Raw genomic sequence first — 25,508 nt, 5'->3', positions numbered from 1 at the left:
TATCAGAAATCCAATATCTGAGGAAAATATCAGGCAGATGGTTGGCCAGATTAGCCAGATAAATTAGAATACCTTACTTGTAAAGATTAGCAAAAAGTTATGTAAAAATAGGGATTAAAGATAGTATCCCTTTATTAGCAGAAACTATGGAGACCTCTAAGCCCCTGGTCACTCCACTCTGGCTTGCACCAGAGGAAAACATATCCCTGCAAACACTCTACCACACATGTGCATTCCTCCATGCACTTGCCCATCTTATAAATAAATATGAGACTGCCCACAGATCAAAGCTACACTTCTTTCATGTCTACCTGGACTTTGTGTTGTCTTTCCTTGGTTCTCCACTGTTCCAAATGTTCCCAATGCTACCACCTCGAGGTGACATATAATGAACTGGGTTGAGGAAGGAATTGAATGAACCACAACACTTGGAACAAAATACAACGACAGATTTTACATATCAATAGTCAGTCTAAGTACACTAAGTATACCTGTACTAACTGATTAAAAGACAACGTTGGATTAGGAAACAGAATCCAATATCTGTTACTTCTTACGTTTTCAGTGCCAGTGCACATGTGAATAGCTTTGGCCAGATTGAACACCTGGTCACAGGACTGCTTTTATTTTTGGGAAAATGGAAATTGTTGTTATCAATAATCCCTTAATTGATCTCAACTACATAGTCTATATGTTCCAGTATGATTCCACATATAGAAACCATAGTTCACTGATACAGACAGGGTGGAAAATAGGAAGCTTGTCATCAATGAACATTCATAGTCATCTTCCAATAGTGAGATCCTGTCATTATCATATGGGGCAGTGCTGGTGCTGAATATGTTATAGAGTTGGTAGAGGATAAGAATATAAAAACTGGGGCCCTCTCTGTGGTGCAGCACGTTAAAGCACAACACTAGAAAGCTAAAGCCACTTCTGCAAGAGTTCAATCCCCACCTGCTCCGGAGCTGACTCACGTGGTATGGTAGACCTCTCTTGACCCGCCTACTGCTCTTCTCAGCAATGTACTTCATTGACCTGCCTGTTCTGCTCCCCACACTGTCCCTGGTGAATCTTCTCACTGCCTCTACACCTCTGGCCTGTATCCGAGTTCTGTATACACAAATAAATAAATCTTTAAAAAAAAAAAGAATAGAAAATTTGGAAAGGATGTTACAAGGTCAGGAGCCTGTCTCATACAAGGAGATGGGGTAAAAAGGATTAACATAGACATTAATCCAGCTATTTAAAACTATCAGAAGGATGCAGGAAGTGTCAAGACTCTAAAGGTAAAGATAACCATCTACTCACTAAGATGACACCTTTCCTACTGAAAGAAGATGATAAAACTCATCACTGCCTAAACAGTGAGGCAGCAGTCTTCCTTCCCTCCTGTGACTATGCAGATACTTCTTTCCATCAACTCTCTCCCTTCACAGAGCAGCAGCCTCCTGTTTGCCTGTGACCCTTTCCATGGTGGGGATTCTCTTCACTTACTTTCCTCAGTAAAGGCAGTTCTCATGGCTTGCAGCCATGCAGACCTCTTTTGGCAAACCTGTCCACTTCAGAACATCCCTTTCTGCCTGCTTGCATCTCTGTAAGTATCCTTTTCTTTGTGTTTCTTTTCTAATAAACCCACTCTTTAAATGTATCTGACATCTCTGTGTCATTGAGAACTCACCATGTGCCTCTGAAGGGGGAGCTCTAGAGAAACCTTTCCCAGAATGAACACAAGGACACTGCATTCAACCTAATGACTCCAAAAATGGCATTGGAGTAAAAAATTATCTTCACTAACCTAGAGAGGAACTGGCTTCCCCTGAAGCTTGGGGCCATAAAATGTCATCTTATCTGCCTTTTTAAAATGCCCCACATTAGTGATGGTTGTGAAACATAGGAAGTACAACTCCTCAAGATAGTGTTTAGTGCACTATAAACTGCTTATCCCCCTAACCTCCCTGCCTCCAGCCAAGGTCATATAAGATAACTCTGGCAACATGAAGGCACTCATGATCACAGTCCATGCCTTAATGAAAGCCAGGAGGCTGGTTATGGCCCCTCTGAGAAAGGCTGCACAGAATACAATCCCCACTTCTACTGGAATATTAGGGGTAAAGATCCCCAAAAGGAATACCACAGGTTTTGAGAACACCCCACTCCAGACTAAAGCCATCAAGACATAGGAAACTACAAATCCCATCATCACTGAAGGGAGGATTGCTGAGACGTGAGGGTGGAGTTAAGCAGCCATATTTGGTATAAAACCAGTTATGTGAGCCTTGGGACTCTCTTGGTTTTTTGGCTTTGACTTGTACCTCCTGCTTCTATTATCTCTTGGTTTTTGATGGTCCTCAGTATGCCATTGGGTTCCAGGTTGGAGGAACTGGTGGAACATTATCAATTTATCACCCTCCCTTTCTTCCCAGCACCTACTTTTGTAAATAAACCCTTTATTAACCTTTTTGTATGTGCCTTCAATTGAATATTATTTTAAGTCACTTTAAGTGCATAGTGAGCACCCACAATCAGGCAGCCCATATCAGGGTTGCCCTATAACAGAGCCACTAAGGTAGAAAGCAAAGTCATCCTTGATCTGAACAGAAAGATGAATGGTCTTTCATGTCCCCATGTCCAAAATGTCAATTATATACCTTACCTGCCACATGGAGAAAGCTTTCAACAAAAGAGTGTAAAGTATCACAGGGACACGTGCCCTCAAAGATATCTTGGACTACAGTTAAGGCCAGGTTGTGTCCTACAACTTTAGCAATGGCATCCACTCCTTTACTTTCAATGCTGGGGCTGGTCTACCCCTCAATGACCAATTTGTAAAGTTCATCTTCTAGTATGACAATGAATTTGACATATAGTCCATGTGGCATTTGTAGAATAAGAATCCCTGGATCACTTGCTTCAGTGAGAAGCTGGGGAGTCCACACCCCAATCATGTCACAGTTCCACACCATATTTCTGAAGGATAAAGGAGCTTAGGGTGTCCTTCTTTGTCATGTATCATCAATAAAGTGAACTGCACCCAGCAAAAAGAAAAAATGGTGTGGGTGGGTAGAATACAAACTTCTGCTGCCTCCAGGAAATGTACCCAAGTTCTAAGGATAAACTTCACTGAAAGTAAAGGGATGACAAATAATCTTGCCCAAAGAAATGGTACCCAAAGATATACTTATATCAACGAAAGCAGACTTCCAGCAAGTGATATGAATGGATGCTATTTAATGATTAAGGCAACAATATAATGGGAACACATAATACTTATCAATATATTCTCATAAAATAAAAGAGCACCAAAGGACAGCATACAACTACTATCACATCTGAAAACAGACATAAAGGTTTTGTAGACTTCAACACTCCACTTTCACCAATGGACAGATGAATAAGACAGAAAGGAACTATGGACATATTTACCCTAAACCAAGAACTAGACTACATGAATTTGATAGATATTTTGGGGACACTGCTTCACATGCATACACCTGCACACGCACACACATACACATACACACACAATAAAAAAAGCCAGTTTTCTCAAGAGTACATGGATCATTGTCTGAGATTAATGACAGGAGAACCATCAACAAATTCATTAAGATGGAAATCATACCAAGAATATTTTTGACTATAATTTGAACTACAAATCAACTTCAAAAAGAAAACAAAGAAATACTAACACATGGAAAATGCACCTCATATCACTCAGCAAACACTGGACTAATGTCAAGGAAAAAAACAAGGAAAGTACCTTTAGGCAAATGAGGACACAAATTATCACATATGGGACACAGCAAAAGAAGTTCTAAGAAGGAAATGTATAGCAATACAGTCCCACATTAAGAAACTACAAGAGCACATGTAAACAAACTTGTCTCTCATTTCAAGAAACTAGGAAAAGAACATACAAAGAAATCCAAAAGCCTGTAGAAGGAAGGAAATAATAAAAATCACAGCAGACATAAAATAGAAATTTTAAAGGACAGACTAATAGTTCAATAAAACTGAAACCTTGTTCAAACATACAGACCTCTTACAAAGCTCACTAAGAAGGAAACTCAAATAGAAACAAAAATGAAAGAAGTGAAATTACAATAAACATTGTAGAAATACAGAGGTTAATAAGAGATTACTATGAACATTTACATACAAACAAATTCAACAACCAAATGAAATGGACAGAATCTTTAAAATTACACAGTCATCCAAGAATGAATAGGCTAGAAAAACTAAACAAATGAATCACAAGCAGGGAAATTGAAACAGTAATCAAAATTCTCCCAAGAAACAAACTCCAGGACTAAGTCGTTCCACAAAATGAGTCCTACCGAACCTTCAAATATACGCTAATATTTGTCCTGCTCAAACTCTTACCAAAAAAAAATCAAGAAAAAAATGGGTATCTTCCAAACATATTTTAAGAAATCAACATTATGTTAATAACAAAACCAAAGACAACAGAAAGAAACTCCAGACAAATCTCCCCAAAGAACACAGATATAAAAGTCCTGAATAAAGTCCTAGCAAAATAAACCCAATAATGCATAGAAAAGATTTTACACCATGACAAAGTGGGATTTATACCAGGAATACAAGGGTGGCTCAACACCCAAAATTTAATCAATGTTATTCACCACATAAATTAAAGGAAAGAAAAAGAAATGGTCGTATTAATAGATGCTGAAAAAAACATTGATAATCTTCAGCATCCATTTATGATGAAAATCCTGCCATTTGCAACATGGATTGAACTTGAGGGCAACATGCTAAGTGAAATGAATCAGACACAGAAAGACAAATACTGTGTGACCTCACTTCAGTGTGGAATCTAAAAAATACTGGGGTCTTAGATGGCTACCAGGCAGGGGTTAAGATTTTTTTTGGGGGGGGAATGGGTGAATATTATCAAAAATAACCAAGTTCTACTTAAAAGATAATTTCTGGAGATAGATATACATCATATGTTAACATATATTAACTATAATGGCTATAGTTATAGCTTATTGTATGTTTGAATGTTGCTATAAACATTATTTAAAGTTCTCATGGTAAGAAAAAAAGATGTAACAATGTGAAGTTAACTAAATACATTGTGAAGATTATTTGTACATCTTAAATACTTTTAAAACGTATGTGTTGGCAAGGAACAATACCATGATGGTGGAGTCAGGGGCCCTCTTGAGTTTATATTCTTCCATGTATTGACTGGGTCTATAATCAAATTACTTATCTTTTTAGTTCTTACCTTTGTTCAACTGTCAAAAAAAAATTGTGAGTTGTATGTGCACCTGCCTCCTGAGGGCTGAGGTGAGGATTGGTTTAGGACCTCTGGACTCTCACATAGAGATAGCTGCACCTGCCTCATGCTCTGCAGAATCGGATATAATGATGAAGCCAATATTTAAAAACACCTCAGTGATAACTGGTGTCTTTTTGCAGAATGGCACAGGTATCATAGCATCCATATTTTAATATTTTTCTAAGTTGTCACTAAAAAGGAGAAATAAAGCACCTTTCCTTTCCTTTTTGCTTAAACTGGAATCATTCTCTTAGTTTTTTTAACTTTTCCAATACCAGAGAAAATGTCTTGTGTCATTCTCTCCTGCTGCCTCAACAAGTCTTTTTTCTCTTCACAAGAAAAAAGAAAAATATCAACTGATTCAGCAAAACCTGATAAGATTTCTTTTTCCTTGTAATGTAGGCTGGCTTAATTTCCATTTTTCTATTCTTTCTCCTCCCCCAAATAGTTTAGGCGAATTAATTTATTCTGCTAAGGCTAGTTTTCTGCTAAGCTTTATCCCAGAAAATCAACTTCTGGTACTTTTATTTGGGGTGGGGGGCACTATCAGTCAAATACAAATATATTACATTATCAGTAATATATATGATTATGATATTAGATGATATGGTGTATGCCTGGTACCAAGTTTATAATCTAGGAATATAAGAAAGTCATACATGGAAAATTAACTGTATATGATTAGTGCCAAATCAGTAGGGAAGTAAGTATTACCTACTTTTTGTTTGATGGTTATTAGTTTAGTGGAGATGATGTTTTCACATGAAGTTAGGGATAGGTCTCTAAAACCAGTCAGAAAGCAAGTCACCAACTGGATTCTGAAGAAATTCCAGTGCTCTCGGCTTCCTCCCAGAAGCCCAAAGGGAAAAGGCACAAACACTCTGATTAGAATGAGGAATAATCCCTAAATTAAAGTTAATTCATATTATGTAGCTTGACATGAAGTTTCTGTTCCTACTGGCTGACCACAGACTAACTGATAAGATCCTGTCTGTCATTAGATATGTGGGGCAGATGTGAGTATGTTGCAATACATGGCAAAGGGAAGCTCTGCAGATGGTATTAGGGTTCCAATTCAAATCTAGGGACAGTAGCCTGGATTATCCAGGAGAACCCAATTAATCCAATGACCTCTTAGAAACAGTAGCTAAAGAAAGGGGAGATGAGGCAAAGTGAGTGTGTTAGAGAGCACTTTTTTTAAAAAAAGATTTATTTATTTATTCATACAGAACTGGGGCACATGCCAGAGGCTCAGGGGCGGTGAGAGCCTTCACCAGAGACAGAATGGGGGAACAGAACAGGCAGATCGACAAGGTACACTGCTGACGGAGCAGCGGACGGGTCAGGAGAGGTCTGCCACACCATGTGGTCACCTCCGGGGCAGGCGGGAATCGAACTCATGTGGAAGTGGCTTCAGCCTCTCAGTGCTGTGCTTTAACCCGCTGCGCCACCAGGGAGGGCCAGAGAGAGCACTTTTTTTAAAGATTTATTTATTTATGCTTACAAAAAATGGAGTTCAGGTCAGATGTCTGGAGGTGGTGAGAGGATTCATCAGAGACAGAGTGAGGAGCAGAACAGGCAGAGTGACTGAAATATACTGCTGAGGGGAGCAGTGGGTGGGTTAGTAGAGATCTACTATACCAGGTGGGTCATCTCCCTGATGGGGAATCAAAATTGTGCTGCAGTAGTCATAGATAGCTTCACAGTGCTGCGCACTTTGGTATGTGTTGGGCTGAGCTGCTTTTATTTGGCTGTGAAGTCTGTAGAAGAGGAAAGGAATGTCCCACTGGCAGCTGACTTGATCCAGATAAGCCAGTCTAGATTCATGGTTTCAGACTTGATAAGAATGGAAAAAATTGTATTGGAGAAGGTGTGCCGGAAAATCAAACTACTACTCCCTTTGAGTTTCTGCCACTTTACTATTCACTCATTCAAGAGCACTTACCATTTAAAGGAGAAATAACCTTAATTTTGAAAGACTAGAAACTCAGCTGAAGGTATTCCACTGCAGGATTATATTTTCTAGAGCAAAGCCTTCTGTGCCGGTCTTGTCTATCACTGCTTTGGAGATTCAAACACAGAAGTAAGTGGAGTTGACAGTAGAAATGTTTCTGAAGAAACATTCCAAGATAAATGGCAGAGATCTGACCTTCTGGCAAGAGCTCCTTTCCAAGTGTTAACTGAATATTCATCAAACAAGTGTTCCAAATCCAATGTTCAAAAGTTGAAGTGGATTGTTTCTGTAGAAGCATAGCTTCTACAGGAATAATCCACCTTCCAACAACTTCTGAATTGGGTCCTTAATGGGATTATTCCAGCAACCAAAAAAACACTTTTCTGAAGGCTTTCTCTACAATCCTGAGCTGTGGATTCATGATATTATAGTGGATTTAAGCTGTGAAGCCTCTAAAATGACTAGATTAGCATTGATGTTCTCAGATTTGGGAAAACTGCCTGGAATTACTCCTAGATTTGAATTCATCCACGAGGTATATAAATCAAAGCTAAGAGCATAAATGTGAAAATGGTGATAATCTTGGGAGGTAAACTGTGAATGTTTATTTCTAATACTGATGTAACTTTCTATATTGGGTCAATATATTGTAGTTAGGTGGTATTCAAAATGGTAACCTACTTAAAGTTTAAATTATGAGGTGGCATCAAACCCGAGATTTCACAAACGCACTTTTAAGGCATAATAAGTTTTTTTTTTGTTACTTTGATAATTTTATTGACTTGTTTCTTCTCATAACTATGAAATAAAACAACACACCAAAAGTAGCATCTTATCCAAGGTAAATGGTTTCTTGGCATTGTGAAATTAAGTAATATACAATCGAGAGATGTGGAACTACATGAATTGCATTTAAGCTCGAGGGCATTTTATATAGTGCAAACTATAGACCTAGTAACTTTGGCATATTAAGTTGTATTTAGTATTTTCTTTCTAGAAAATGATTGTTTGTATCCAAAATAGAAAATTTTATATAAAAACTACTGTCTCAATCTAGTCCGGTTAAGAATATTAGCTTTTATTTTATTAGTAACTCAGAATAAATCAATTTCTGAAAACATGATTTAACACTCCAGAACTTTTTCCTAAGGATTGCTTTTATAAAACCACTGCTGCTCCTAATTAGAATTTTAAATAAAAAACAGAAGAGAATGTATTTTCACTAATTGCCCCAATGTTTCTATAAGCAAGGCAAGCGAAGCAGGCATCTTCATGATGATGATATTGTTGAGGTAGTGTTCTGTCAGGTCGGTGAATGTAAGATGACTGGCAGTATTAAAGGTATAAGCGGTTACTAGTCATTGCAATGTTCTTGGTAAAGATTACTCAAAAAGTAACCAAAGAACCAGAGGATATGTTATACTTTTGCAAATTATATTTTGTGGGTACCCAAAATATTTCAATATTTCAATATTTTTATTATTATCAGTGTTAATGTTTGAGTTGACATAATCAGCTCCCATTATACTTTGGTACTACGGGATATACCTTTCAATAAAATCATTGGATAGCAAAAAAAAAAAAAATGGCGGGACCCCAGAGAGGACCCAAGGAGCACTTCTTCAGAAGTGTGCAAATGACTTGGCCTACTTGATCACTTTTGGAATGTAGGGAATGCAAAAAATCTCTAGAATATGAGACTGACCTCCACTGGTCAGCAAAGAAATAAAGATCTCCATCCTGTGACAGAATGTAACTGATTCCTGCCAATGACCTAAATTAGCCAAGTTGCTACTTCTCTTAGTAGCTACTTCTCTTAAAAGCAAACCCCTGCCCCCAAGAATGAAACTCCACCACCTGAAACTTCTCACTGAGAAGGCTGATAGCTAGGTTGTTATCCTTATAAGCCCCCAAGCAGAGGATCCACCTTTTCCTGTAGATTCTCAACCTATATTCCTGGGAGATAAGAAATAGGTGTTATTTTAAGCTTCTAAATATGGACCTTCAGAAACTGCCTAATACATGCCTGACATTGAATTCCATCCAGATTTTCAAAACAAGACCCCATTTAACATCATGAATGTTTTAAAATTAAAGTAATGAAGAATGCAAAGGAAAAATTACTAATTCAGGTTTCCAATGGGAAGCCCAAGATTCATAATTTGACAAAAGTTGTTTATCTGTAATAGTGGAAGTACAGAGATTAAAATTTCAGGCTACAGGCTCCCACCTAGGAACATTCCAGATTCTGCCAGAGAGAGACCTAACAGATCAGACTATCTCCTTACCTTTTTGTAGATGGCAAATATGGTTCCAATGGAGGCCAGACAGTCGATGTTGGAAGATCCATCCAGAGGGTCAAAACAGACCACGTATTTCCCCTGCAGACAGAATAGAGAAGAAATACCAGGTTAGGTCATCTTGTGACCAACATTTCACCCATTTGCCATGTGCAAAGACAGCATTACACAAAAAGCAGGATACCTTCAACCAAAAATGCAATTTCTTCATTGGGAAGAGTGTATCAGTATAAATGAACTGTGCAACTAAAGATCAACCTGTCCATAAACAGATTAAGTTGAATCTACACAGGGCAATCCAGGTCTGCATCTCTGTGCCAAAGAGATCCCCCCCCAAGATACTTGTCTTATTTCTTTACTATATTAATTTTCTCTGGTTCTGCCTCCTCTCCTACCAGGGCCCACTGAGGACTCAGGGATGTGACAGTGAAAGAAGACCAGGTTTGAAAATCATACCATATAGGGAAGACAAGCTGGGATAGCTTTACCTGTGTCTACAATCAGGTCAGTTCTTGATTTAATGATCAATATTTCTCTTTTTTTCCTTGAGCAATGAGGGAGGTACCTAGGAAAATCCATAAACTAGGAAATTCCCCATTCTCTCTATCCAAGTTTGTCCATTCATCGATATTTGCATTGATTCAACATATTTATTGAGCATCTAACATAAGCTTGACAGCAGACATGGCACATTCAAGAGCTAACACTGAAGATCAGTGGGGCTCAGGTCAACTGGGATAAAGTATGGATTCAATTGGCCAGGTCACCAAAGATCATTGCAGTACAAATTTGAAGTTGGAAATATGGGTGTGATTTAGCTTAAATTAACAAGAGCACTCACAGTAACTAACGTACATAGACACTTAATAAATTTGACTTTAAATTCCTGTCCTGGCATGACATAATGAAATGGTACTTCAACACAGTGCCCAGAATTCATTCTGCCTTACTATCTTACAGGTAAACATGGATTGAACTTTTTTGACCATCAGCAAACCTCTCTCTATAGTAAACTCTTTTTCAAACCATAGTTTGAACCAGGATCTTTATGGCTTCTTTATGACATTAGTCTAGTAGTTTGTCAGGTATGAAGAAATCTTTGCTGAAACTATCATCTCTTGGTGATATAGGTGCTAGGGGAAGAGGTGGAATGAAAGTAAGGATGAAAAGTAAGGATGAAAATTAATAACTCTACTTTTTACTGAATTTCAATTTATAGCCCCCCAAATTTCCAGCACTTGTTACATGTACAATGAGAGAAAACCCATGAACCCCATCACTGAGGCATTTTAGCAAGTTTGTCACTTCCCTGCTATAGAGGTTGTTTTTTTTTTTTAACTGGACAGCATGCTTCCAATTTAAAAATGTATGTGATCCTTTGTTTCTGAAAATTAAAAGGTAAGCAACCAAGGGAAATCCCAGAAACTAAAGAAAATCAAAGCAACCAAAGACTCTTTCCAACTCAGTTGCACCACTGCTACTGATAAAAATAAACATGCATGTCAGGCCTCCTGCACACATACCTGCCTGTCCTTGTTTGTGATAATCACTTCCTCATTCTCTTCTGAGACCAGGACACAGGTGCTGTAAGAGGACTGGAGCATGTTTATAACCAGGGAATTGGACAACACATCCAGTTTCTTCACCTCATCCCCTGTCACATTCACACTTCCTGCAATTCCATACCTAAGAACAGAACAGTTGAAGGAAGTCACTAGACAAGATGAAACTGGCAGGCAGAGACATTCAGATACTAAAACCCCACCAATGCACTCTGCTTGCCTTCACTGTTTAGCCTTCAAATTATCACACCAAAACAATGATGCCATGTCCACAGTGATGATTCTCAACCTTTCTTCTTTCCTATATTGGAGATATTGTCAGTCCCTTATTCAGACTAACCCTCAGCGGAGTTCAGTCTTATAGAACTACACTGTTTATAAGATGAAAACAATGGACATGAAGTCAAATACATTGCCAAAGAGAACCACAGTTTCCTAGCACTGGAATTTCACATATTTATTGATTATCTTGCCAGGATAGTAATTGAGTGGAAAGGAAATTTGCGGATAATTTTAATAATTTAATTTGGTTATTCACAATCTTTTCATTAATATAAGAAATAACATAACAATAAAAAGTCTAGCTTTCTGTTTAGAGTATTTGTATTAAATAAAAATCCAATCCAGCTAATTGTGAATATGTAAATGGTTTAAATATTATCTAAATTGAGTAGCATCTTATCTAGCAAGTAGAAGAGAGCTCCAAAAATCTCAAAATGAAAAGATCTTACAGGCAGGAAGGCAGCAACATGGGGGAAGAGGGAATTATCTAGCCTATATTTGGGCAATAGAAAAATTTTTTACATATTGGTGCTGACCAGAATGTCCTACACTGCTGACCAGAGACAACTATATTCCCAGTCAGAGGTTGGGAAGAGGAAGGGTGTTAACTTTGGAATTGGCACACTTGTCTCTTTTGGGGGACTGGGGAGCTATTCTCATGAAAAGATCTCTAGGTCTCCACTCTCATGGCAGGGGATCTTTGAAAATTTCTGTTAGATCACACACATCTCCAAGAGCAGACCCCAGGCCCTACTGAAGAATCCCTGTTCTTATATTGGCCTCTCTTCCTCACCCCTTTATATAGTAAATCTCAGTTCCCTAAACTCCAGGGAACACATTTGCTTTACATCTGGATTTGCTGCTGTCTTCAACCTCCAAGCTTTCCCCCCAAGAGTCATAGTCTATCATCCCACTCAAGCCTTTTCATTCCAACATCAATCCTGTGGCCACAGACCATTGGCAAGCTGCTCCTCTCCTTTCCATCTTCACTCAGGGCATTAATGGGAATGCTACCCATGCATTGTCAGATGTTTCTTCCATCCTGAAGTGTCCATGGTTTACCCTCAAGTTCCCATCATATACCATACACAATCCTGTCATTTCTGGTTCACAACCTGTTCAAGGGACTGTTATTTCTGATGGATTATCTACTCATTGAGGACAAGAGTCACAATGTTGTCACAATGAGTCACATTTGTTGTCACAATGCCTGAGGACATAATACATATCTGTCACTTTGCAGGGTAGCAGCACTGGGAACAGAGCTGTCAAAGGAAAGAAAACCCAAATCCAAGTGGAGAGAGCCCTGAGCTTCTTACTCCTAAAAATGTGCAGCCCCAAACTATGGGAAGTCTCATGTCTATTTAGAACCAGGTTCAGAAAAGATGGACAGGTACAGAGGAATGCACATCTGTGGTGGAGTATTATCAGTGATATGCTGTCCTCTGGTGCAAACTAGAGTGGAGTGACCAGAGGCTTTTGTTTGGGGGTCTCCAGAGTTCTTACTTATCAAAGCAACTATCTCTAATCCCTATTCTTACCTAGCTTTTTGTTAATCTTTGCAAGGCATTTTAGCTTATCTGGCTAATCTGGCCATAACATTTGCCTGCTGTTCAGATACCTGTTTCCAGGTATGGTCCTCATACCAGGATGTTTGGCCTGCTGAGAAGCCCTCTGCCTGATTCTACATTTTAATCTTGAGAACAGGAAATAAGACAACAGCACCAATAGAAAAGAGCACTGGGTGTAGGGGCTGGAATCCCACTGACTTTCTTTGAATTACAAAGAAAGGATGGCACAAAAGTAATTTTCCTTCCTTTATTTGTTTAATGGCATTTAATTGTTAAAGGAATCCTGAGGTGGTTCTAATAGGTAGCAAAGTTTGAAAACTACTGAGCAACTTGAAAGGAGGATGGGAGGATGGTACAATTCATTTCCCATCCTCTTCCCTAACTGACAGCTTCTTACCTCCTCAACAAATCTCCCCTATCTCATACCTGATGTGAGGTCATGAGCTGAGTCATCTGCCTTGGAAAATATTACTGGTAGCCTGGCCTCAAAAATTATACTACTTCATACCAAAGAAAAACAAATAGCAGCAACCAAACTGCTACTTTGCATCAGATTTTAAAGGAACCATGAATCCAATCCTCTTATTTATACACTCCTAGGGATCTACCCAAAGGACACACAAACATTAATTGAAAAAGATATATGCACCCCTGTATTTATTGCATATTGCAGCACTACTTACAATAGATAAATCCTGGAAACAACACAAATGCCCAAAACTAGAGGCCTTTTTTTTTGCAGCCATATCTATTGTTTATTTATATAACATTATCTGAGTAATTTACCAGTAATATAATGCAATACTACTCAGCAGTCAAAAAGATAAACTCATGCAGCATGGATGGAGTGGGAAGGGATTATGCTCAGTGAAATAAGTCAGAAGGAAAAAGAAAAATATCAAATGGTTTTACTTATAGGAGGAATTTAAGAGAACCAAATAAGACATAGGGAGGAAAATGTGAATTATTATTACAAAACAAAGCACAGTACAACAAAACCAAAACAAACAATTATAAACCATAGAGATCCTACAAGGGAGGAGGACAGAAAGAGACCAGAAAGAGGGAGGAATGTGGGGGACTATGGTAATGACCAGTGGGTGAAGTGGGGGAGAGGGAAAAGTAAATATTATGTTTAAATGAACAATAATTTAAATAGGTATATGAATAAAAATTTTTAAGAAATTTATTTATTTTATGCATATGGAACTGGGGTACAGGGGGGAGGTGCAGGGGAGGTGAGAGGATTCACCAGAGACAGAGTGGGGAGCAATACAGGCAGATCAACGAAGTACACTGCTGAGGGAAGCCAGGAGAGATCTGCCATGCCATGTGTATCACCTCCAGGCTGAGGATCCAACGCACACTGTAGTGGCTAGGGCTAGCTTTGTAGTACTGTGCTTTAACCCATTGCACCACCAGGGAGGGCCCTAAATACTTTTTTATTTATGTTAAATATAATATAAATGTTATAATGTTAAAAGAGAGAGAGAGAGAACTCTGAAAGACCAGACCACACTCCGGGAGGAAAGAAAGATGGAATCTTGATACAGCTTCTGGCTGGAGAAAGAAAAGTTGGTCTGTGGTGGGCAGAGCCCAGATAGAGGCTCTCTAGTTTATATTTTGCAAACCCAACCAACCTGCTCTTCAACTGTCCCTCAGCATGCTACTTCCATGCTCTGGACACCTCACTAAAGCTACCCATTATTAACACTCTCTGTTCCAGATAGAACTGAAACTCATTCACAGTGAGATCCAATTGCTCATGACTGCTCCAAGTGAGATTGTGGGTAATGAAGAGTTTACACCCATAGCACTAAAACTTCAGTGATAATTTTTAGATGGGATGTTCTGGCATCTTGATAATAGAAAGTTGGTGAGGAGTTTAGAGAGGAAGGATACTAGAATTCCCTTCTTCCTACAGCAAGGAGTGGGGAAGAGATCTCATGGACACTTTCAAGTTACATTTATTAGAGATGTAATAGAAATATTTTCCCATACAGAGAAAGCAAAGGAGTGAAGAGTTTGAGGCCCTCTTATTGGAAAAACAGTGGTAATATATGAAAGTCCCACTTCTTGAGCAGAACTGAGCAGGAGTACAACCTTTTAGTTCTCTAAGAAACAATGCCAGGATCTTCATAAATTAATCTCAACATCTTCCATTTAAATTTCCATTTAAAGGGCTTCTGCTGCAATTTTTTATGTTTGTTACTGAGGACCCAGGGAAAAGATGCCGTTTGAATTGGTAGACTACTGGAGCCTCTGCAGCAAATAGATCCCACACCCAGACCAGAGAAAAAGTAGTATTCTGAAGTCTGTTTCACAGGCTGTGCCTGCCACCTAGTGGTCAATAGCTGTCATCAAACAGTCAGTAGGCAAATTTCTCCCGGTCTTGAATGCATGGTAGCCTTAAGTGTTCAGTGAGCATTTCTGATAGAATCAGCATACTTACACAGGTGAAGTTATCATCATGTGTATTAATCATGTGGATTTACTACAGTTTAAAACAGCCCTACAAGTAAGTGACATTAATACTGAATGAGTTCCTGGACCCAATTCCAGTGAGAGAATATGTGCCTCTCCACACCAACAAAAAATTCTCAACCATTTCATTCCAACATCCATCAAGATTGTCCAACAGCAGTAGGATATCTGAAAAGTTAACTCAGTTATGACAGTGTCTCCTCAGGATAAGTCCTACAACTCTGTCCCCCCCCCCCCATAAACATATGCACACACTTTGGATGCTTGTGGAAAGCACCTATATTTTTGATCAACTGAATATAAATCAAGTGTTGCCAGCAAAATAGAAGGATTGGAGCAGTGGGAGCAGGTACAGGTCAGACCACTCACCAGCCATCATGCCAGCAGACGTTCCTGAGACCAGAAAGACATGATGGACATCAGAGTGACATTTTTAACTACTCTGTTTATGCCTACTTTGTTCTAAATTAACATCGTTTCACCTATCCTTTGTGTGCCCTCAAGCATACAGGGACAGTACCCAGGTTATGGCTGTACTGATTACTATATAACTTGTGGAGTTATGAAAGATCAAACTCACTCTGGAGGATCACTCAAAGAACGATATAAAAATTTAAAAATTGTTTATAAACTAGTCTCAGGATTCTCCTTGATGAGTTAGTCTAGAGTCAGATCTCAACCTGCCTCCCTTGTACTTTTTGAGTTCAGATCTTCATAAATCTTTCCCAGATTTATTACAGCCAACATCTTCTGTGGACTCATTCTCTAGAAAGCAAAGGACTTACTCCTTTGACTCAAAGTCTGTAATGCTTGGACACTCTTCTTTAGTTGGACTAATTTTCTAAAGCAGTTTATAGAACTCAGGAAAATGTTTTATTTTCTGGACTACCAGTTTATTATAGAAGGATATGATAAAGGCCACACATGAATATTCAGATGGAAGTGATACCTAGTGAAAGGAATGGAGAAATGACACAGAGCTTCCATGACCCTTCCTTCCACTCTCCCCCAAATCTCCACATAATCTCCACCTTGGAAGTGCTATAAGCCTTATTTTTTTTTTTTTAGTTTTTTTGGAGACTTCATTATAATAGACATGACTGATTAAGCCCTGGGTTTAATCAATTGATTCAACCTCCAGGCTTCATCCTTAGCCTGAGATCTGGGGATGTGACTGAAAAGGCCAATCTTCTAATCAAATGATAGATTCTCCTGGCAAACCAGCCCTCATCTTTAGGTGCTTAACAAAAAATATCTCATTGACATTAAACAAACAAACAAAAAAAAAAGGAAACTATCTCTCTGGGGAGTTGTGATGTAGGAACTATAAAAGAAGACCAAATATATGTGAGAAACATATTTTGATATCTGAATGACCAAATAAAATTTGTTTATGTGTCACATACATTTTTTTCACTTTTCTTATAGTACAAATTTGTAAGAGTGTTACAAACAATAAGTACTCAAATGAATTTTGAATGGACATAGACAGGAAAAACAGAGGTCATTCACCCCACTATCATTTTCTTATAAATTCCTACAAAGCCTCAAATAAAATTTCTCTTGCAAACTATACTTTACGAAAGAGACACTTTACGCTAAAGGTACACAAACTATAACTTACTGAAGATACACAAAATTCTGTTTCACCCTCATCCAGGGAAGCTGAGGTCCAATTGTGAGTAGATCATTGTCCATTATTACATGGCAAGAAAAACTAAGTCATATGACCTTCATTATGCCATTCCTGAGCAAATTTCATCTGGACACTCACTGTCTCAGAGTTCTGTCCATGATTATCATGGTGTCCTCACAGCAGCAGCTTGTCTTGCCCGAGCTCTAGAGAAAAGGAGCCTGATGAGTGGGATGATAACACTGAGATGCCCAGGAAATGGCAGGTTAGCATGGCCTAACCACAGGGAAAGGCAAGGTCACTTTAGTGGGTCCAGTGTCATTTTGCTACAATGTTGGTGGAGGGGGAAATTGTCTTGGGAGGACATTGAACAAACATTATTTTTGAAAATCTGGCTTCATTACAATTCCTCTCTCTTAAGGTTGCAGTTTCCAAGGACTTCAAGTGAGTATGCATTGTATTTGTTGTCACCACCAAGTACCACCATGGGTGCGCCACCTTGTAGGACCTTGCAACAAATGGCTGCACCTCACATCCATGAGTGTCCTTAAATGCAGAACATGACCACCAAAAGATGCAGTAACAAGGTTATAGCAATAAGTGGTGGGGGTTGGGGGAATGAGCCAACCATAAAGCATCCCATTACTAGTTCACAAGTCATATAAATAAATTCTATAATTATATTCTGAGTTAATTCAATCATTTCTTCTCAAAGCAATAAACTGTTAAGAATAAATATTTTCAATTATTGGACTTTGCTATTTCTTTATTTTGAAATGTAAATAATAATAAGTCCTTTCAATATCTAAGAAGGCCTCTGCTGGAAAGTCCAAAGAAACTGCTTTTTGAAAAGAAATTGCTTTTAGAAATAACCTACTTAAACTTGGTCTCTTTCTGTCCTTAGATTAAAATAGCAGAGAGCACAAGTGAAATCTCACTCTGCATTTCCTCCTCCTGGACATGTACCTCCCACTTCCTATACACTAAGTGGAGGGCATAAAGAAAATCAGAGAAGAAATTCTCAGCAGAAGATTCCTTTCCATTGTGAGAGAGATGATATAGAACCTGGCCCTGGAAAGTTACCTGTTTTGTAAATGACCCTGACATGAAAACACTCCTATCTGCAAATTACAGAAAGATACTTCCAAAGTGTCCTGGCTGTTAATTTGTGCCAGGTAGAATGAAAACACCAGTCACGATAGGTCAATATATGTTTTAATATAACAAGACACTGGCCTTGTTATTATAGAAAGTGGCAACAGGAAAAATTACATATATATATATTTTTTCACAAAGCAAATCTCCAAATTTCCTTTTTTTGAAAGGAATATTGTATATGTGCTTTTATTAAAGCACATGTGATGGAAACATTAATTGCAACTTTCTTCCAAGGCACAGTGGCAAACAAACTCAATGTGGGTTTCTAGCCCCGGGACCTGCAGCTTTACTCACATCCCACCTGGCCCCAGATCCCTATGCATCCCACACTACTCACAGGTTGGCTAGGCCGGCCTTGCGCACTGCTGAGGAAATGGCTTTGATGGCAGTCAGCATGGAATTCAGCAGTTGTGTGAGCTCCCCTGTCCCTTTGGCCTGACGTCCTTTCTCCATAACATAGCGGGTCAGAGTGAGCATATCAGTTTCAAAGGGGCTTCTGTCAGTCATTGCTGTTGGTAATTCTTCAAATCTTTCTTTTTCTCTGTTCAAAATGCCTGCTTATCTAAGAGCTATGTCTTCCCTATATCAGTGCTTAGAAATTCTAGCCTGAAGTGAGGAGCTTTAAGGAAATGTGCTTCAGCCCACGTGGTTGAAATTACTGGGCAAGTCTTCAGAGAAGTTTGTCTGGCTTGGTTATGCCAGGGTGCCCTAAGCAAGTTTGAAATAGAACCTAGCAGCCCAGGAAGCATATACCTACTTTCTCTAGAGAAGCTTTTTTCAAAAGAGGAATGAAGTAAAAAGGAGGGGGTAGGGAGAGAGAGAACCCTAAGAAGCAGATTCATAAGGGCTTTTCACATATATTTACTGTAGACTCTGATTCTCCAGTGATTATAGGAGGCAAATTAGCAGAGTATCTCCTCCAAGGTATAGATCATATAATAAAATAATAGCTATTTACAATTACTTACAACAGAACTACTTACAACTTCAAAAGCTTTCTTTTTCTTTCCAGAAAGCAGGTATGACTGAATGAATATCCATTAATAGATAACCATATCTGGAAGAAAACATTCTTTTCAGGGCACAATGCCTGGCACCAGGACCATTTTATCAGTTCTTTAGATTTGCACTTGTAAAGGAAAAACCACAGAAGTATGCAAAGTAAATATTGAAGTCCTTACTCCTAACAAACTGCTTAGAAATAATTGTTGTCCCAAGACTTAGGGGATCTGTATTGGCACAAGACACCCATAGGCATTTGTGCAGGGTTGGTTGAAAATATTCCTGGACCCAATTTCAACATGTTTGGTGAACTTTCTATACCAACAAACAGTTCTCAAACATTTAGTAGACAGATTTCATCAGAGATGATGTACAATTCCACTGAAAAGAACTCAATCCTATAAGATCAGCCTCAACCTAAGACCTCAATTACCAGTCCAAATTTTACTTGTGCCTCTGACCACAGCCAGCTACAAATTGGAAGTTCTCACAACTAGGTGTCCAACTCTGGATTTCAGTTGCAAGTCCAGGTTGTTGTTCTTCTGTTCTTCTGATTTACTGGCCAAAATCCAGAAGTTCCCATGACAATCTCCTTAGTTTCAATTAATTTTATAGATGATTTACAAAGCTAAAAATTGGCTTACTCTCTAGATTATCAATTTATTACAAAAGACATTAAAGGAGTCAAGTCAACAGACAAATGAAAAGATACCTATGTATGGTCTGAAACAAAGGAGTTTTTGTTCTCACGGCAGCCAGCACCGCAGCAAAATGAAATATTATGGTTCTCCAACTATAAGTTCTCTTTTGTGTTTTTATGGATGCTTCATTATTAATAGCCCACCCTTCAAGATGTCAGTCTCCCCAGGACATTTCACTTTGGTATGTGCATTGCTTTGAATTGAGTTCAATCAAGAGCCTTCAGTCTCAACAGAAATTTTTACTACTCCCTTAACTACCTAAAAGAATGAAAATTAGGGAATCTTAACCATATTTTGAGTTATCTCCAGAAATAACTGTCCTATTGGAGAAACCTGTCTATATGGTAGACAAACATACAGCATTTGGTCCTTTCATTATGTGAGGCCTTCTGCCCTCTACTAGAAGCCCCAGGCCCCTATCTCATTCCTTAACTCATCATAAATACCCTCTTTTTATGCCATGTATTTTAGAATTTATATCAATGCACATTCTCCATGTATATGTAAATAAATTTGTTATTTTCTCCTATTAATCTGTTTGATGTTAATATGATTGCTCCACCTAGCCCTTTAGGGGTAGGGAAAATTACCCTTTCTCTCACACACAGGTATAAAGAAAATCTCCCACCTGTATGAGAAGAGGGAATGACCAAATATCTGTATCTCTTATCAGTGGAGATGGTGGCAACTTAAATCTGCATAACAGTCATACCTTTGTTTTGCATATTCCTTTTACAGGCAACTTCCTATGATCAGTCCTCTTCTCCACCCCAACATCCTTTGTCTTTAGCTGAAGATGTTATTTAGGAATATAGCTTAGACCATTTAGGCATATTATTCCATTTTGCTGGATCTCACTTAATTCACCAACCACCACCCAGGAAGTTCTCTAAAACCTCTCCTGTTGGGTATTTAATGGAGGTTTTTTTTTTAAGATTTATTTATTTATGCATACAGAACTGAGGTACAGGCCAGAGTCTCAGGGGTGGTGAGAGGATTCACAAAAGACAGAGTGGGGAGCAGACCAGGCAGATCTATGAAGTACACCACTGAGGGGAGCAGCCAGAGGGTCAAGAGAGGTCTGTCTCACCATGTGGATCACCTCTGGGGAAGGGACTGAACTCATGCTCAAGTGGCTTTAGCTTCTCAGTGCTGAGCTTTAACCGGCTGCACCACCAGAGAGGGCCCTAATGGAGGTATTTTTTTTTTTACCAGAATCAGGGATTAGGGTTAGAAATTCCAATTCTCTGTTCATTTTTGGTTTCTCTGATAACCAGCTCGCATTCTCAGGTAGTTTACAAAATTTTCCCTCATTAACAAAGAGAAAAAAAAAGCCTTCAATGCTCAACACTTCATCATTTAAGAAATTCCTAAGAGAGCTGGGAGCCAAGAACTCTGTAAGACCAAATGTGTATAAGAAATATATTTAGGCTGTCCAAATGTGTATAAGAAGTATATTTTGGCTGTCTTAATGACCAAAGATATACATTTTCTGTCAGTAACAATATTCATATTGACTTACCATATTTTGTTTATTATTTATCTATTGATGGATAGCTGAGTGTCTTCTATCTTTTTTTAATGTAAACAAGTTTACTATGAATATGGGTAGATAAATGTCTCTTCAAGCATCTGATTTCAATTCCTTTGTGGTTCATACCCAGATGGAATTGCTGGGTCATATGGTAATTCTATGTTGAACTTCTTAAGGAATTGCACTATTTTTCATTCTCACCAGCAGTGTTTAGGGCACCAAGAATGTCACCATAGTCTTGCCAATATTTGTTACTTTGTTTTTCATGATAATCATAGGCAAGTAGCTGGAAATCAATATTTCATGGTGGCTTTTATTGGCATATTCTTTGCATGTATTTATTGGTTGTTCCAGTAATTCTATTATATTTTATTAAAGTATTTATTCAAAGAATTTTGGAAGTAAAACAAACTAGCCAGGATTTTTGCACAACTATCCAGAGAAACACTTCCATCCAATGCTCTGCAGATGTTATAAATTAACAAAACGCTGGTTGATTTGGGGATTAGATAGAAGTGTTGACTGGTGTTATTTATAATCAGGCAATGCCATTTCCTCAAAAGGATATGAAGAAGGGTTTGTTATTTCTGGTACCATCTAGTCCAGACAGACAGCTGAGAGCAGAAATTATACCCCTATGTCACTATGTTTAAATGTTAGAAGTTCAAGTTACCTCAGTCTGAAGTTACAGCTGTTGACATTTCAGTAAATACCAAAGTTCTTTCAGGGCACATGACAAGCTGGATATTTATAGAACAACTGAGACATGAAGGACAGAGAGAAAGAAAATTCAGTTCACATTTGTTTCAGTGTCACAGGTATACTGATGACAACAAATTTAGCTATGGCCTTGCTATGCTTTAGTGAAAGATGCTCTCAGACCTGATCTTCAGTCGATTAGGACAAAAAGGCCCTCCCAATAGCCAAGGCAATCTCTCACATTTCCCAAAGTTGATTCTAGAATGTAGAATACCAACTGTAGAATACTGAGGGATATTCTTTGTTAACATTCTTTCTTAGTTGCTAAGATGTTTTACGCACATTCTCTCATAATATACAAAGAATTTATTTTGGAGAAAGGGAAGTTTTCAAGCAATAAATTTTTATTATAATCAGCAATGTCGTCAAATGAAAATACAACTATGTACAGCTATGACAAAACATTTAAAATATATCTGCACATTTGCCACCACAGAGAAACAGCACTTATCTCATAATTAAACATTAAATATTGAGTACAATTTTAAACTCCTTCACATAGGAAATCTGATTATTTGCTGATCATTCTCACTTTTTCTCATGCACCAATAAAATCAGTTTAGTGGTTAAGTATCAACTTTATAAAATAACAAAACAAAGTTGGAAAATAAAGATTACAGTTTCTTTTGTTAAGTGGAAGGATGTCCTGAAAGAACTCTGCAGAGCCTGTGGACACCACCCCCTGCTCCAGCTTTCTGGATTCCACCCCTTACTTCAGTGATTGGAAAACTACAACTCCTGGCAGTACCAAGGAGAGAACTGCAAGGACCTAAGTGTGGAGCTAAGCAGGAATTCTGGGACTTTGGGGGATAAACTAGTGAGCAGTTTGCCAACTGTCACTCTGAAGAGGTAATGCTTCTCTCTCTCTGGAGCAACTGCTCTCAGACCGTGTGACTGGGACTGGCAGTGTTAGTTTGGGACTAGATCTCCAAGTTAGCAGTCTTGGTAAAGTATTCCAGCTACTTTGTATCTCTCTCTCTCTCTCTTTCCCTAGGTTGTTTCCTTTACCTTTCCCCTTTTTGTAAATAAACCCATTACCCTTTCTGTGTGTGCTTGCAGAAAATTACATTTTGAGCAGTGAGGCTCCACAAACAGGCAGCCCAAGTTCACTCTGTAACAGTTGTACCAGTTTGCATTTCCACCAGCAGTGTAGGAGAGCTCCTTTTTTTGCACATCCTCACCAACATTTGTTATGGCTAGATTTTTTAATATGTGCCATCCTCACTGGTGTGAGATGGTATCTCATTGTGGTTTTTATTTGGATAAGAAGATGTGGTACATATACACCATGGAATATTTCTCAGCAATCAAAAAAGATAAGCTCATGCCATTTGTGGCAGCATGGATAGAGCTAGATGGGATCATACTTAGTGGGATCATACTTAGTTTCACTCATAGCAGGAGTATAAAGTATGGGGTGGGAGAGAAAAAAGCAATTGTAACAGTAAAAATGATCATCAACTAACAACTATAAACCCGTGACATTTTATGGGGGAGGAGAGAGAAACAGGATCAAAACTGGGGTGGGAAGAGCACCCAGGAATATGGTGATAGCACATGGGTGAATTGGTGGTGGGAATTTTGAATTACCAGTCAAAATCCATAGTTAATATTACAGTTTACTTTGGGGGTTGTACACTTTGTGATTTTGAATGAATTAATGGCATGCATCTATTATTATAATGTCATACAGTGTATTTTCACTGTCCTAATTATTCTCTGTGGCCAGTCTATTCCTCTTTCCTACTCTGACACATCTCTCCCTCTCTGATCATATCCGTGGCAACCACTCATCTTTTATTGTCTTCATGTTTTTGTCTTCTAGGTGTCATGCAGTTGGAATCACTCTATACCTAAACTTTAGATTAACTACTTATTTAAGTTGTGTCTTTCAGAAATTAATCTATTTCACAAGACATCTTTGAATCTTTCTTAAAAATCCACTTTTTATTTAGCTAGAATGAATGTGATTCTGTTACTTTCAGAGAAAGTCTTGATTACAACAATAAGTAGTATAATTAACATTTTATAAATGAAGAATCTGACTTCAGAAAAATTTAAGAAATTCAAAGCTCAGTCTAAGGATGTTCTAGGTTATGTTGAAGTAATAAATAATCCCAAAGTAAAGCTTTGTTTCTCTTTTCTATCACAATCCAATGTAGGCAAGGAACCCTGGTTCCTATTGTCATGTCATGTGATGCTGTCATGAAAATGCATAATTTCAGAAGTTACATAGAAAGGAGGAAAGATGATTGGATGTTCAATCTAAGAGGTAGTTAAATATATTTCTATTCATATGTTTTTGGTCCAACCTCAGTTATATGACTCTTACTTAAATGCAAGGGATACTATAAGATATAGTTTCCCCATGAACCCAAGAAAAGCAAGCAATATTTTGAGAATTTACCTAGTCTCTAGCAGGCTCACAGACTGGATCTCAGGTCAAACTGATCCCTTTGAGGCATCTTAAAGCCCACTCTCTATTACCCCACTGCCTTCTTAGCAGCTCACCAGAACTCCCAGTAGACAGAGGTGTGCTTTTCATGTTTCACAAGCTCTACCCCAGCTTGTATAAATCATGAGGAGCAATTACACTTTAGAAGTAGCTTCTCAGAACTTCAGAGAAGCAACTCAATGAAACATCATAGCCACTTTGAGTTTAGTGTTCCAAATCAATAATTTGTGTAAGTCCAAGCACCTATTCAGTGGGAAAGTCCCTATGAAGGAAGAACAAATTGTTGTCTAGGCTCTGTTTCATGAAGGATCATGAATTACATTATTATAAAACACACAGAAAGCCATCACCATTTCAGAAAGGGCATTACATTATTTTTCTAGGGTTATCTCAAGAAAGTTTTTCAATGTGAATAACTAAAAACATCAGAAATTTGTTCTTCAGTTGTGGAGTCCAGTCACACAAATCAAGACACCAGAAGGATGAGGTTTCCTTCAGAGACTCTCTAGAAAAGAACTTTCTTGTTTTTTACAGCTTCTGGTGGTTGTGGACATTTCTTCAATTTCCTTGACTTATGCTAACAAACATCACACCAATCTTAGCCTCTGTCTTCATATTTCCTCTGTGTGCATATCTTGTAAAGATAGTTGTCGTTATATTTAGAATACATGCATGTTATAGGGAATAAGTGCTTCTCAAAATTCTTAATATAAGACATCTCAAAAATCATTTTTCTGAATAAAGTCACATTCATAAGTTCCTAGGGTTTGGAATGAGAATGTGTCTTTTATGAGACTGAGGCAAC

At 38.2% G+C, this 25,508-nt stretch overlaps 1 protein-coding gene and 1 pseudogene across 1 annotated transcript in view; one reads left to right on the top strand and one right to left on the bottom strand.

The window, feature by feature from the left end:
- The window catches only part of FBP2 (fructose-1,6-bisphosphatase 2), a 52,896-nt gene extending 34,117 nt beyond the window's left edge, over positions 1-18,779 (bottom strand). Inside the window, exons 1-3 of the mRNA XM_004684922.1 lie at positions 18,590-18,779; positions 11,086-11,248; positions 9,551-9,643 (exon numbers count right to left, since the gene is read on the bottom strand). Coding sequence (XP_004684979.1) covers positions 9,551-9,643; positions 11,086-11,248; positions 18,590-18,759 — 426 coding nt within the window. The 5' untranslated portion in view covers positions 18,760-18,779. The remainder of the gene's footprint in view (positions 1-9,550; positions 9,644-11,085; positions 11,249-18,589) is intronic.
- LOC105853742 lies at positions 6,969-7,562 on the top strand (annotated as a pseudogene).
- Positions 18,780-25,508: the final 6,729 nt, after the last annotated feature.

Source organism: Condylura cristata, unplaced genomic scaffold (assembly GCF_000260355.1).
Source record: "Condylura cristata isolate star-nosed mole 26May11 unplaced genomic scaffold, ConCri1.0 scaffold00017, whole genome shotgun sequence".
Taxonomy (NCBI): Eukaryota; Metazoa; Chordata; class Mammalia; order Eulipotyphla; family Talpidae; genus Condylura; species Condylura cristata.
This window is presented reverse-complemented; position numbering and strand designations above follow the sequence as displayed.